The sequence below is a fragment of the Tenrec ecaudatus genome, chromosome 12, assembly GCF_050624435.1.
Source record: "Tenrec ecaudatus isolate mTenEca1 chromosome 12, mTenEca1.hap1, whole genome shotgun sequence".
NCBI lineage: Eukaryota > Metazoa > Chordata > Mammalia > Afrosoricida > Tenrecidae > Tenrec > Tenrec ecaudatus.
This window is the reverse complement of record NC_134541.1, coordinates 107,277,074-107,292,166: the sequence shown is the minus strand read 5'-3', so window position 1 is coordinate 107,292,166 and position 15,093 is coordinate 107,277,074. Positions and strand designations below refer to the sequence as shown.

The 15,093-nt window shown below is 52.3% G+C and overlaps 1 protein-coding gene across 2 annotated transcripts in view; it reads right to left on the bottom strand.

The window, feature by feature from the left end:
* The window catches only part of TFAP4 (transcription factor AP-4), a 40,791-nt gene that overhangs the window by 12,308 nt on the left and 13,390 nt on the right, over positions 1-15,093 (bottom strand). Inside the window, exon 1 of one of the 2 annotated variants that reach the window (XM_075564351.1) lies at positions 3,267-3,524. The exons of the other annotated variant lie outside the window; for it this stretch is intronic. Coding sequence (XP_075420466.1) covers positions 3,267-3,355 — 89 coding nt within the window. The 5' untranslated portion in view covers positions 3,356-3,524. Of the gene's footprint in view, positions 1-3,266; positions 3,525-15,093 lie in introns of those variants that run through there. 2 annotated transcript variants of the gene reach the window in all.

Below are 15,093 nucleotides of genomic sequence, written 5' to 3'. Positions count from 1 at the left end.
TCTCACACAGGGAGGGCTCACAATACACCAGCAGCCAAGCAAGATTGGAGGGGGACTGGCCTGCCCGCCTCCAGAACTCTCTGTCCATCACTCTACCCACCGAGTACCACCACTGAGTACTCACAGAGGAGCAGCTTGAGTGGCAGGTCCAAATCTGTCCTGAGACTTGCTGTCCAGCCCCCTCTGGTATGGGTGGAGGAAGGAGACAGGTTCCTACCCACTGGGTACTCCAGCTTGGACAGGCCCCTTCTGAAAATGAATAAGCCCAGAGGTCCCAAACCTACAGCTTCGCACTGCTGGCTTAAAAATGGCCTCAAAACCAAGTACCTGAGGGCCCCTTCAAAGTAGCCAGGGGCTTGAAGCAGGGACAGACTGAGGCCATACTGCTGAGGCCCAAGAAAGAGCTCAGCCAAGACCCTAGCTCTGCAACCCAAGGGTCTATCAACCAGAGCTAGAATGCCCTCATCTCCTGCAGGGCCACGTACTAATCAGGCAGCACAGCTCTGGGCCCAGGGCTCAAGTCGCAGCCCCTCCACTTGCTACAACTATCCCCCTTCCTTACATAGAGATCATTAAGGTGACCTAATTCATAGGAGCCCTGGTGGCATAGTGATTTTGCATTAGGCTGCTAACCAAAAGGTCAGCAGTTTGAAACCACCATACACTCAGGAAGATAGGTTTTCTACTCCTGTAAAGAGTTAGTCTCGGCAACTCACAGTGACAAGTAGCTAGATTAGGGACACAGGGGGGTTGTCTCCCCCAAATGCCTGCGCTAGAGAAATTGGCTGGCAGGGCCACAAGAAAGGGGTTGCACGGAAGTCAGGCACCCATCATACACCTTGGGAAAAACACATAGGCACCAGTGGATGTGACGTCACACAGGTGCGCCTGAACTCAGTCAATAAGGTCAGTCAGTGCCTTCAACCATGAGTCCAACCCCAAGTGGAGATAGGAGATAAATAGCAGACGGAGGTCAAGTCATCCTCTTATCCAGGTGCTTTCTCACAGGTTGGAGAGTGAGTCCTCCAGCACTCAGGCGCTCACCACACTCTTGGGATTTCCTACTCTTGGTTCATATTTATTTCACGTGGTTTTTCAAGCTCCCCTGGAGGGGCCATTTTCAGTCGTGAACTTTCCATGGCACGCCATGCATCCTTGCACTTTCCAGGGACAATGTATACTAAGACTGTATTATCAAAAACTTCCCTTTCCGTTATAAAAATTACTTGGATTTTCAGAAGTGCTTCTGCCACGTGAATTCTTTCAGCGTTGAGAAGAGCCTAGATAAACCACCTGAGAAACCAAACAACAGGAGTATTTCTACCCTGCTCTATAGGGTCACTATGAGTCAAAATTGACCAGTAGCAGGGAGTTTGGTTTGTTTTTGCTAACTCCTAAGAATGAGCACTGGTGGCAATGGGTTAACCATCAGGCTAACCACAAGGTCATAAGTTCAAATTCACCAGCTGTTCCCAGAGAGAAAGATAAGGCTTTGTGCTCCCATGAAGATTCACAGCTCGGACACTCACAGGGCAGTGCTACTCTGCCCACAGGATTGCTATAAGGCAGCATCTACTTGGGTGCAGTGCAACTTTTTTTTTTTGGAAGGCTGTTGATTTTTTTTTTAACTCATACGAAGACTGACAATTCATGAGAAAGTTCTAGCAAAACAAGTCCCCAGCAAGATCCGAGGGTTTTTTTTTTTCATTTATTATCCATCCCATTGGTAGGCCTTCCCGGGGAGTTTCTAAAAGGTTTGGTACTTAGAGCTCTGCAGCCAGGGCCACCCACACAACTCCTGTATAGATTCAGAACTAAAGAGTACAGTTAAGGTAGGAGCCCTAGGGGGAGGAGTGGATACACGTGTAAGCACAGTCCCCACCCCCACCTGGCCCCTGCAGCCCCAGGGGTCCACAGGCTAGGTTACTCCTCGCGGGGCTCCTCCCCTCAATCTCCGCCCCGCCAGCCCCAGGCGGCGGCAGCACGTGGCCCCAGCCCTGGGGAGCCATTTCGTTCCTGGAACGGCGCAGCAGGAAAGGGGCCACAAGTTCCAAACTTCTGCACGCCCGGAGAACCTCCTCCACCCCCAATCCTACTATACATTCAGATGCCCAGGCCCTTCTCGGGATCCGGGTTCTGGAAACCTGCATTTTTAGCAAGAGTACCGGGTGACCGCGACCCCACCACAATTTAGGAGGGAATAGACCTGGAGCTAGTCAGGGTCCAGTTTGGAGACTCGGTACTGGGAAGGTGAGCAGGGCTGCAGGTTATGTCCACCCGCTCGACTTGGAGCCCAAGCACCTTAGGCTTATAGCTGAGGCGAGAGGGAGTAGATCCGAAAGTTTGCTGCGGTGACCCGCGTACAGGCGGAAGCGGTCTCGGAGGCTGGGGCGGCTTCAGCTGCCCCCCTCCCCAAAAAAAAAACCTCCCTACGAGGGTCGAGCTTTGTGCCCGGAAAGCATGGCCGGGGTGCGCCTACAACTCCCACAATCCCGCACCCGCGGGGCTGGGAAAACTACAGCTCCCGGGAGGACTCGCGCACAGAGGTCCGCCTACTCCAAGAGGGCTGCAGAGTCACGTCCAGGCCTCGCTAGTAAACAGCGCCAGGACGCGAGTGAGCGAGCGGCCGCCAAAGCGCCCAGGGCCGCGGCACCCCCGGCCGGCCCGCCGCAGCTACCGGGTCCTGCCCACGCCCACCCCTCGCCCCACACACGAGCACGCCCCCAACCCCGCAGCAGCTCAGCTTTGCAAACACGCACCTTCCACGGCTCCCCGCCGCCCCCACCCGCTCCCCGGAGCCGCGGCATGGCTGCACCGTAAACTCCCGCCGCAGCTCCTCGCGCACCCCAGCCCCCCTAGATCCGCCCTGGGGGGATGCCCAAAGAGCGCGAGGAAGGAGCGAGAGGAAGGAAGCCACCGCGGGAAGGGGGGAGGAGGAAGAGCGGGGCGGGGGGGAAGCCACCAGCATGGCCGGGACTGCTGCAGAACCACGTGGGTCTGTTTGCAATTTACAAACGCGGCGACTCGCCCGCTCACCGCGGACAAAAGTGGCCGGGGCTGCTCGGGGCCCCCACGTTCCGAGGGAGCAAGAGTCCCCGGGCGGCGCAAGCCTAGCGCGCAGGGCTGCAGCAGCCCGGGCGGCTAAGAAAGGCGAGCGGGGCCGGCGGCGCGGGCCATGCGTGCGCACACGCGCGCCGGCCCGAGCGGGCTGGCCGGGGGCTGCAATCACAGAAAAGGAGTAAGGGGGGGGGGGGAGGAGTACACACCTACAGAGCCCTCCTATCACTTCTTTCTCTGTTTTCCTGAAATGTTGCAAAGAGGGCACCTTCTGAGTGGGCACCATGAAATACTCCATAGCGATTTGCCCCCCTCCTCTGCACGAGCCAGGTCCCGCGGTCCGCTGGAGAATGCAAGATGGAAATCCGAATCAAAGGGCAGCGCCGGACGGAGGTGCAGGCTCGGCCGGTCCCAGATGCTGGCGGCGGCGGTGCGGGGAGGGAGGGGCGGGAGGGAGGTCTCTCCGGCCTGCCTCCCCGGGCGTGTGTGTGTGTGTGTGTGTGTGTGTATGTGTGTGTGTTTGCAGCTGATCAGATGTCTGTTTCAAGGCGGGAAACAGCTGGTGAAAACTCAGCACTCCCCCGGCCTCCTTCCGCGGAGTAAGGAATTGCATGTAAACAAAGGACTATTTGCTGCGCCCCCCGGGCGGCTCGGGGCTGGGGTGAGAAGGGAGCGGGCCCCCGAGGACCGGCTGCGGCCCAGATCTGTTCGCCTCTCCCGGGTGCAGGGGGCCGGGGGCCGCGGGCCAGCTGGCGGGGCCGGTTGTGAATGGAACGAGCTGCGGCCGAGCTACATGCGCCACTATGGGTGATGAGGTCCATCAGCTGACAGGTTGGCAAGCGTTGCTAAAAAAAAAAAAAAAAAAGGCCAGCCACCGCGAGGGAGCCCTGCCCGCCGCGGTCCGGGGTCCACCGGGGACCTGCCGGGTGCGGGTTTTGAGCGCAAAGCGGCGCCGGAGGGGCGGGGGGGGGGTGCGCAGGCAGGACGCGCAGCCGTCCCTGTGTGCAGCCGCGGCGGCGAAGGCGGCGCTGGGAGAGTGCTGGGATCGTTTTTTTTTAATTTCACGATTGCAACTGCAAGGAGCGGAGCCGTTCGGGCGCGCTTCCTCTGAGCACAGGGCCCCCTGGACACTTGCGTCACAGCAACCGCTTCCCACATGTACCGCGGGGCAGCTGGCTCGCCAGGCGCCTCCGGCCCTGCTTGCCCAGTTGCCCGCCCTGACGGCCCAGTCCGGGAATCCCGGAGCCAGGGATGGAAGGGCAAAGGGGGACGCACCGGGTACCTCGGCTGCTATGGCACAGGCCTGGCAGAAAGGAAAGGTGGAGGCAGGCCAGAACGGCAGCGGCCGGGGAGGGTGGGGGGCAGCTGTTCTAGAGGCTGCTGCCTGCTGGTTCCCCTTCGTGCTAGGACAAATAGAAGGCTGCAGTTTCTCATTCACCGCAAAGCCTGCGGAGGATTTGCTCCACCGCCAGGGTGCGCTCCCCACCAGCGGTGATCCCTGGGGCGAAGGGGGACACCGAGAAGGCTAGCTTCCGGCCCCACCACCTTCCGGCGCTCCTAAAGGTTCAGGAAGCCCACGCCTGCCTTGGAATGCCTGCAGCCTTTCCCAAGCCTTCAAAGATCCGCCCAAATCGCACCTTGAAATTGAAATCCTCCTACCGGTAATGACCATCAGTTATCACTAGTAAATATTGTGAGATTTTTCGAGGGCCTTGTATATGCTAATGAGCCCTAGTGACGCAGTGGCTAAAGCACTTCGCTGCTAACCCAAAGGTTGGTGGTTGGACCCCATCATTCAGTCCACAGCAAAAAGACCTGGTAATTGCTTAGCTACTGATGGGGAGCGGTCATTCAGTCGTAATCTCGAGTTAAAGTCATCCCTGCCACCACCCCCACCCCCCAAGGCTTGTTTGAAAATGCAGTCTCTTAGAGCACAGCCCCCACCCCCTACCCCTTCAGACAGTTGGAATCTGCTGGGCACTGGCTGTAAGAAACAGGTGGTTATGATGCATTTCTATCCTAGTACAATCCCATTCTGCTGGTCGGGAGGCAGAGACCCATGAAGATTGAGTTGTACAGGGTTCCCAGGAGGTGAATGGCAGGTCCAGGATTCGCACAACTCTTTCTATCAGCACCCTCCCTGGGTGATCAGGGCCTTGCTTTGTATATAGTCTGTTCTTATATTCCATTCAGTCACACTTGATTACCATGTGGTCTAAAAACTGTTCTCCCTGGATGGGCTTTGTGTCCCAGAGGACACAGGGTTCCCTAAGCAGGGCCTGTGTCCCCTCCCCCCAACATCCCCAACACCTCATGTCAAAGGGGTGTTGGGCAGACAGACTGAGAGAGCCTCTGTCAGAACTGATCTAAGGCCCTGAGGCCTTGGGACAGCCTGTGCAAGGAAACAGGCAGAGCACCCACACAGGGCATGGTCTGACTAGGCAGGACCTGGGAGCCATAAAGCTGTGTACCTCCCCAGTATAAGTGGGGTCAGGAAGGGGATGGGAGCAAACAGGACTACCAGGACTAGGACCAGGGTGAAACAAATGAGATGAGGTTCCCAAATTTAAGGAGATGGGGTGGGGGGGGGAAACCACTTGGCAATCAGCATGAATACTATCTGTTGTATGTGTTTTTAAGAGTTGATAGGAAGTTCACGTACCATAAAATTAACCATTTGAAATTGAATAATTCATTGGTATTTACTATATCCACAATGTTATACAACCTCTATCCTGATCCAAAATTTATATCTCCAAAAAGGAACCCCATACCTATTACGCAGCCCTTATTCTGCCCTAACCCCTGATGACCACCATCCTTCCTGTCTCTGAATTGCCTGTTCTGGGTATTTCCTGTAAGGGCAGTCCTTGCACGATCTTTCATTGGGCAGCAAAGTTTTCAGAGTTCACCCATGCTCTAGCCTAAATTACTCCATCCCGTCTCTTTATCCAGTAAGACTGCATTGTATGGATGTAACACTAAGAAGCCCTGGTGGCACCAAGCTTGCTTGGCTGTTTAACAGAAAGATGGGCAGCTGGAAGCCTCGGCTTCTGTAAAGATTTACAGCCTTATAGAGGTGTCCATAAGTTGAACAATAATACTAGTGAGGTAGTCACACCTTAGAAGGATCAGCCATTTGAGATCAAGCAGCAGTGTTTGCCTAAGGGCAAAGTTCAGAAGGGTTAGGAAAGGAGGAAGAGAGGAGTTGGGGGCGGGGGGGGGGGGGGGGGGGGAAGGGGGACAGAGAGAAGGTGGGATGAGTGGGGTTGCCTTGAGATTGCAGTGAATGAGATGAAGCAAAATACGTATGAATTGTTGAATGGAAGGCTGATTATCTGCCCTGTAAACTTTCGCCAAATTCAAAATAAAAAGTTTTAAAATAAATAATAAACAGCCCTCGGACTGTACTTTCTCAAAAAAAGAAAGGAAGCCCCAGGCACTCTGCAAGAAAGATGAGGCTGAAAACAATAATAATTTATAAATTCTCAAGGGTTCATAAGGGAGGGGGGAGCAGCGAGGGAGGGGGAAAGTGAGGAGCTGATATCAGGAGCTCAAGTAGAAACCAAATGTTTTGAGAATGATGATGGCAACAAATGTACAATGGATTATGTATGGACTGTGATAAGAGTTGTACGAGTCCCCAATAAAATGATTTAATAAAAGAAAAAAGATGAGGCTGTCTACTATAAAGCTTTATAGCCTGAAAACCCCAGAGAGGCAGCTCTGCCCTGCTCTAGAAGGTCGCTAGGAGTTGGAATTGACTCAAAGCAATGAATTTTGTGGCTATCCTGAATAAATAATAATGTATTGTTAAACACAGCAACAAAAATGAAAACTATTCCTACAGAACAAAATATGCACATTTTCAATATAGGCAAGATCCATGTTCCTGATTTAGCTACAACGGAGCTTCCCACCGAGCTGAGGTTGTTTTTTTTTTTTTCTCAAGCTCCCCCCTCTTTTAGATCTGCCCCAGCATTTCTGCCAAAGGCACCTTCTAGCCCAGGGACCACTCATATCCATAAAGTCAAAGGCCCCTTGGTTCCCCCAGGCTGCTCATGGCCCTGAAATACCATCACCACCAGCCCTACACACACACACATATGCACGCACACACGCACACGCCCTACCCCCTCCCATCACCTGGTCCTTCCTGCCTTCCTGTGAGGCTCAGGGCATCCCCAAGTCCTTCTCAACCCCTAAAACCCATCCACACCATGCCTCCAGGAGCTCTCAGTGGGCTCTGCAGAACCCCTCAGACCCTCAATTTCTTCTTTCCTTTCTTGCCCTCCTGCTCCTAAATCACCATGGAGGTCAGCAAACATTTCCTGTAGAGGCCCAAGGTCATCCATGTTGTAGGCTTTGTAGTCCATGCGGTCTCCATCGTCTCAACCACTCCCTTCTGCCCCATCCTTGTAGGAACAGTCAGAGCATCCCTGGATGTGTCGGTGAAAACGGGCATCTGTGTGTCCCAATGACACTGATGTGCATAGAATGTTCATGTGTCACAAAATAACTCCTCCTTTCCAACTATTTAAGAAACACAAAAGCTCTTTATTACTTGGGGGACTGCTAAAACCACTTACCATCGACTTAATGGCTTACGACATTATCTGGAGGCCATAAATTGTAAGGGTCTCATTTGGCTAAAATGGCAACAGGAGGTGGTGGTGGGTGTGCCCGCCACAACCTGACCTTGCAACAACAGCAGCAGCTGCTACTGAGTCAACTCCACCTGTGGCATTGTGTTCAGGGCCATTTAGAGACTGAACTCCCTGGGTATTTGCCAGACCTTCCCAGGTGCCTCGGAGTGGCCTCAAACCTCCAACCTCCCTATAATCAGCAGCCCAGAACACGAGCTAAATTTGTACCACTCAGGGCCTCCCTTGCAGTGCTCACTGGTTAAAACCCAGCTCTGGCTGCTTAGCCCCTGAATGTGGCTTAGAGACAAGAATTCCTATGACCAAGTCGCTCTGCCAGGCCATGTGCTTGCTGGCCATCCCAGCCTACTACTAGCACAACTCTGCCCCATTTCACTCATCTCTCCTCCAACCTCACCTCCCCTTCCTCACGCTCAGCTAATGACTTCATTTCCTGTTTCAGAGAAAATAGAAACCTTTGGAAGGGAACTTACAGATGTTCCCATCCCTGGCTGCCTCATAATTTGTAACCAACCATTGCCCTGGGACTCTGGATGAGCATCCATGCAGTCTGTGCACAGGCCACTCCACCCCACCCACCCAGGGCCAGACCCTCGCCTCTGCCAATCAAAAGTGTCACTCGCTCCAGCAACTGTTTCTTTGAATGGATTCTCATCACCACAAAATGGTCCTTTTTAAAAACAAACACACCTTCATCTTATGTCCACTTCCATTACCTGCCCTGGAAACATTCCTTAGAACGGGTGCTCACACAGGCAGATCTCATCACAATCCATACATACATCAATTGTGTAAAGCACATCTGTACATTCTTTGCCCTCATCATTTTCAAAGCATTTGCTCTCCACTTAAGCCCTTTGCATCAGGTCCTCTTTTTCCCCTCCCTCCCCGCTCCCCCCTCCCTCATGAGCCCTTGATAATTTATAAATTATTATTTTGTCATATCTTGCCCTGTCCGACGTCTCCCTTCACCCCCTTTTCTGTTGTCCATCGCCCAGGGAGGAGGTCACATGTAGATCCTTGTAATCGGTTCCCCCTTTCCAACCTCCTCTCTACCCTCCCAGTATCGCTACTCACACCCCTGGTCCTGAAGGTATCATCTGCCCTGTATTCCCTGTGCCTCCAGCTCCTATATGTACCAGTGTACATCCTCTGCTCTATCCAGACTTGCAGGGTATAATTCGGATCATGATAGTTGGTGGGGATGGGGTGGGGGAAGCATTTAGGAACTAGAGGAAAGCTGTATTCATCGGTGCTACATGATGGAGCAAGTCTTATCAGGGCCATTTCTCCAATGGCAAGTGCTCATTTCGTGTCTCTGCGTCCCCTGTGTTGGTCATTCTTGCCATATTTCAAATGTTTTCATTGTGCTGCTGCACATTTAACGTGACTACCAACCAAAACTATTATTGAGTGATTCTGACTCATAGGGCCCTATAGGACAGGGTCGTCTGCCCCTGTGGGTTTCTGAGACTAACTCTTCATGTAAGTAGAAAGCCGCCTTTTTCTCCTGAGGAGCAATGGGTGGCTTCACACAACTTGTGATCACTACGACACTCAGGCTCCTTTAACGGACCAGTCAAGTGTAAACATAATTTCTGTCAGCACTGGGAAAGCACAAAACGTTCCTGGTTCACGTTATTGTGATACTTGCTTGTGGCAGTGGTCTTGAACTGAACCTGCCCATCTCTGAGGCCAGCCTGTACTTTCTTGCCTCCTCGCCTATTGCTCCCTCCAGCTGGGATGCAGGTATGTGGCCTCACAACAGCCCTCCTTCCCCTGCACTGCATAATCCGAGACCACCACCACCCCAACTCCTGCCCCTCATCGTTCCCTGTCTCCAGCCCCACCACCAATGTCCAAGTAAGAGGTATATGCGATAAATGAAAAGAGAACCAGTCTGTCCACTCACTGCAGTGTTATTCTGCCATGAAAAGGAAGGCTTTCTGATAACCAGTGAGGACCCAGATGGGGCTTGGACCTTGACACAGGCTCCTTTTGCGTGGAGTGGCCCAAAGAATATAGTCCCCAGAGGCAGAAGGGAGGCTGGTGGGTGTGTGGGGCTAGAAGACTAGCATGCAGTGTTGAGTGACTGCTAATAGGCCTAAGGTTTCTCTGGAGGGACCAAAAGGCCCCCAGGTTCACACAACTCGGTGAGTGCACTGTAGTCATCGTTTTTGGTGCTGTCAAGTTGGTTCTGACTCACATGGGGGCGATGTACAACAGAACAAAACACTGCCCAGACCTGCACTACCCTCACAATCACTGCTGTGTTTTAGCCCACTTTTGCAGCCACTGTGTCAGCCTATCTTGTTGGGGTCTTCCGTCCTTTGGCTGCCCCTCCACTTTAGCAAGACACCCTTTGCCAGGAACTGGTCCCTCCTGAAAGTCTTGCCATCCTTACTTCTAAGGAGCAGTCTGGCTATACTCCTTCCAGGGCAGGTTTGTTCATTCTTTTGCCAGTCCAACGTACAAATTTCTTTGCCAACACTAAAAGCCATTAAAATGTACAATTTAAGTGGGTGAAATGTATGTGCATTATATCTCAAGAAAGCAATTGTTTAAAAAGAATAAAAGACCTAAGGGTGACCAGAAGTGCAAGACCCAGAAGCATGGGCTCCCCGAGAGCAGGGGTCTCCCCTAAAGGGACTCTTCACTGGCCAGAGGTCTCAGCTGGCTCTAGGGGTATTCCCAACACAAACACTGACCTTGTCCCTGGCTGGCTTCCAACCAGGCTCCAGGAGTGCTTGTTAGAGAAGCCCAGGCTGACCTCTGGGAGGGGGTGTGGTTCAGTTCCAGACCACGGCACTAAGGCAAATATCCCTAAGCAAATGAATCCCACACTTTCTGTTGGTTGGTTGGTTTCCCAGTACAGGCAAAAGTTATGTTTACGCTGTAATCCATGAGGTGTGCACTCGCAGGATGAAAAAGCTCCAAGTATTGTGAGAATGACTCAAATGGGACCCAGAGGCATGCCGTGAGCACTCACTGTTGGGAAAATAATGCTGATACAATTTTCTCAATATAGGGTGGCCACGAACCTTCAATTGGTGAAACACAAAAAAAGCAAAGCACAACGAAAGGAGATCTGCTTGTGCTAAATATAAGAACACAGATTTAGAATCACTGCCATAAATAGAGCTGTGTTGGCACAGTGGTTATGCATTGGGCTGCGATCCTCAAGGTCAGCAGTTCAAAACCACCAGCCAGCTCTGAAGGAAAAAGATGTGGCTTTTCACTCTCATTATAGTTAGTCTCAGAAATTCACAGTGCTGTGCCTTTTAGGGTCACTATGAGTTGCCATCAACTTGATGGCAGTGAGTTTGGGTTTTAGGGGGACCAGAAATGGTTAAGGAGGTGCTGGCTGTGGATTCTGACGCTGCAATGACTCTGTGTGTGTGTGTGTGTGTGTGTGTGTGTGTGTGTGTTCGGGAGGGGGTAGAATGGATAATTTTCATTTATACACTTGTGTCCTCCATGATTATCTGCTGCTCTGCCTTGTGAACAAAGTCCTCTACTGCTGGGTAACAAACTGTCACACATTTAAAGGTTTAAGACATCTCACAGGTCAGCATCTATAAGCCAGGCTGGGGGCAACCGGCTGAATTCCTTGCTCAGGCCTCATGGGAGTCTCGCTCAAGGCTACAGCCTCACCTTGGCCTCAGGTTCTCTTCTGAGTCCTTCATAGTGTTGTATGGCTGAGGTCTCCCTTGCCTCACTGATTGCCAGTGGACATCATTAGGTGGCAGGGACCATCCTTCCCAGGCCTTCAATCTCTTCAACTTCTGCAGCCAGCCGGAAAGAACTCTGCTTTCAAGGGCTTGTGAATCTGATCAGGCTCACCTAGACAGACTTCCTCTTCCAGTCCACCAAATCATGTGGGAGAGTCTAATCCACGAGATATCATATTCACAGCTAAAGGCTGGCAATCTGCTCCCGTAAAGATGACAGCCAAGAAAAGCAAATGGAGCAGTTCCACTCTTTAACACATGCAGCTGTCACTGTCATGAGTTGGAATTGACTTGATAGCAATGGGTTTGGGGCTGTACAACAACTCCTGTGAGAGAATGAGGGGGGCTGTGAGGGTGGTACAGGGAAAATTAAGGGGCTTTCCTAAAGAACATACAAAGTATGTTAGAATGTAATGGGGAACCTCTGTACCCAATGTTAATCTGAGGCTTTGCTCTATGTAAAAATACCAGGTTCAGAGAGGGACTATGTGGCCTCAGGCGTCCCAGGATGCTCTATGGGAGCAGGGACAGTGCCCCACAGAAGCCAAGCATTCAGCCTGGGAGAGGATCCCTAATGATCCTAGGAAATCAGAGTGGGGACACATACCTCTATGGAACCAAGAATCCAAGAACGTCCAATACGCAGACTCCATCTCCTGTTCTAGCCACAGGGGACTTCTGGACCAACAAAGCTGAGGGTCCCTGCCCCCAACCACCAGGGGGCGCGTGATGCACATGACGCTTTATGTACAAGCCAAGTGTGGAAACATTTGGGGAATCCACTATAAGGTAATGAAGTGAAGACACATGGCTACAGGCCACCCTATGCCATGCCCTGCTGTTCACACTGGGTTTGTCTGGGGACCCAAAGGCCCTCACTCCTAGCTACCTGTCCCCTTCCCTCAGCTGAGGTCTCCTTCGCTTTGATCATAAACAAGTCCTTCCACTTCAGCATCTTCTACTTGTGTTGGTGGCAGGTCTATTTCAGGTAGCTGGACTCTATCTCAAGGGACTCTCCTGCCCATTCTCTCTGGTCCCAGTGACCTCATTCCCAGGCCCAAGACTTCAGCAATTGCTGGGGGTGCATCCCTTCTTCCTCCACCTGTGCCCCCAGCCCAGTGGTTCTTCTAACACTGAGCTCCTCCACCCCACACTCCCAGATAAGTTCTCAGCTAGACCCAGGGCCTTTCCCAGGGAAAGTATCTCTCCTTTCAACATGTTAACAAGGAGGGAACAGGCACAACATCTGCCTCCATTATATGCATGGCCTCCTGGCTGGACTATCTCCGCTTCATTTGGAAATGGCTGTCTTTCTCTGACACATGACACCAATTAGTCCAAAGGACTAATGGAGCATGTGAAACTCAGGCTCTACAACTCCGAGACCAGAAGAACTAGATGGTGCCCAGCTACCACTACTGACCATTTTGAAAGGGATAATGATAGTGCATCTCATATAGGGTAGGAGAAAAATGTGAAACAATATTACAAATCCTAAAATGACCAGGTTGACTGGTCTGACAAAGGCTGATGGAACCTCCAATACTATGGTCTTTAATCACTCATTAGATCTAGAACTAAACTCACCCTCCAAACTCAACTTTCAGCCAAACAAATACCCACCCCTGTTAAATTGACTAACTCATGACAACCCTACAGGACAGAGTAGGACTGCTCCACAAGGGTTTTCAGAGTATGACTCTTTACCTGACTCCCTGTGAGCAATTGGTAGGTTTGAACTGCTGACCTTGTAGTTAGCAGCCCAACCATTAAAGCCAAACAGTAGGCAGGCCTTGATCTTCTCACAGGTGCCACCAAAGTCTGATGATGATACCCAACTAATCTGCCCAATATCTTCATAGCTCCCATCAAAACCCACTGCCACCGAATAGAACCACCCCATAGTGTCTCCAAGGCTATACATTTTTACAGACGCAGACTGCCACATCTTTCTCCCTCTGAGTGGTGGCTCCATGGATTAAGCAAGAGCAGCTAACCCACCAGCTGCTCCTCAGCAGACAGAGGCAGCTGTCTATTCCTATAAAGATGGACAGTCTGGGAAGCTGTCTACTAGGAAACCATTCTACTCTGTCCTAAAGGGTCACTAGGAGTCAGAAGCAACTTGAAGGCAGTGGGTTTTTCTCCCCTTGAGACCCCATGCCCTCTGTGTATGTGTGCCCACCCCCACCCTCCAGGCTTCCACCAGCACAACAGGGGTTAAGGTCTGTCTGATACAGCAGCCTCTGTGGTGCTGGTGCCAGTAAGTCAGAAGCTGAAATGTGAGAAGCAGGACTGAAGGGAAGGGGGGGAGGGAGGGAGAGCCTGGGGGATCCCAGAGGGAGAGAATGCCTGTAGGACTGCCAGAGGCTGCCTGGTAGCTCCCACCCTTGGCTGCCTCCCCTCTGGCAGGCTGCCTCTCTTGGTCAGCTCATGGGCTATGGCACTCCCTCAGGTGGTCCATGGTCATGGCTGGCACCCTAGCCCTCCCACAGCCAGATACCCATCTTTGCTGCTGCAGATCTGAGGGAGGGGTAGTGGTGAACCACCAGAGAATGGCTCAGGGCTGCTAAGCAATAGGTGGACAGGCAATGCCTGGAAAACTGGCCTACGGTAGGGGAAAGACCAGTAGATCTCTCAGGGTCCTAATCTCAGAGGCTTGACCTTAACTTACCCAATCAGGCCTCCCATTGCTGAGTGGGGGAAAGAAGCAAAGACACCCCACTCTTCCTAGGTCCTGGGAACATGATGGGGACCAGTGCAAGACAAAGGTGACAGGCACCATTTCTGGTCCACCCACCAGCAGCATGGGCCTGGGGGCATGTCTGAGACCCCAATTCAAAGATGAGGAAACAGAGGTTCTGAGGGGCTCAGTCACCTGCCTTGAACAACACAGCCAAAAGGAGCCCCCACTGACTGGACCTTCCAGGCCCCCCAGAAGGTAAATGAAGAAAAGGCCTGCAGGGCCACAGGCCCAGGCACCATCCCTCAGGTGGCATGACAAGAACAGTCCTAGGAACCCCAACAAACAGGAGGGGCAGTGACTTAACCATTCTGCGAGGAAGTCCAGGCTTAGACAGCCCCCAGAAGCAGCTGGGGAAAATCCTGGGTCTTTGGCTGATCACTTGGCAGCAAGAGGGGCTTCTCTGGGGGCCACTTATAGCAGCACTACTGGGAAGATAACCAGTTATATCCTTACCAGACAAGTGACCAGCACTATCCTTGGGGCACCCGGCATGTTCCTGGGGTTTGAGATCTGTATGGCACTGGTGTGAAGAGTTAGCAATGCTGACCTGGGATGAGTGCTGGGAAAGGCTTTGCCAATGACTGCACAAATACCTCAGGAGGTCCCTCAGGAAGCCTGGTTCCTAAGAACCAGGGAAGCCCAGCTCCACAGCTGGATGAGCCCTACCACCTACTTTCTGAGCCTCAGCTTCCTCATCTGCAGGAAAGAATGATGCAGAAGCACTCAAACTAAATACCTACATCCACCAACAGAAACCTGGACACCAGTGTTTACTGCACCATTTTTACACCCCAAAACCTGTGTGCACACTCATGCTCCCTGCAGCCCTTTTCACACTAGCCAAAATTTGGAAACTACCAAAATGTCCAACAGGTGAATGGCTAAACACCACATGGTC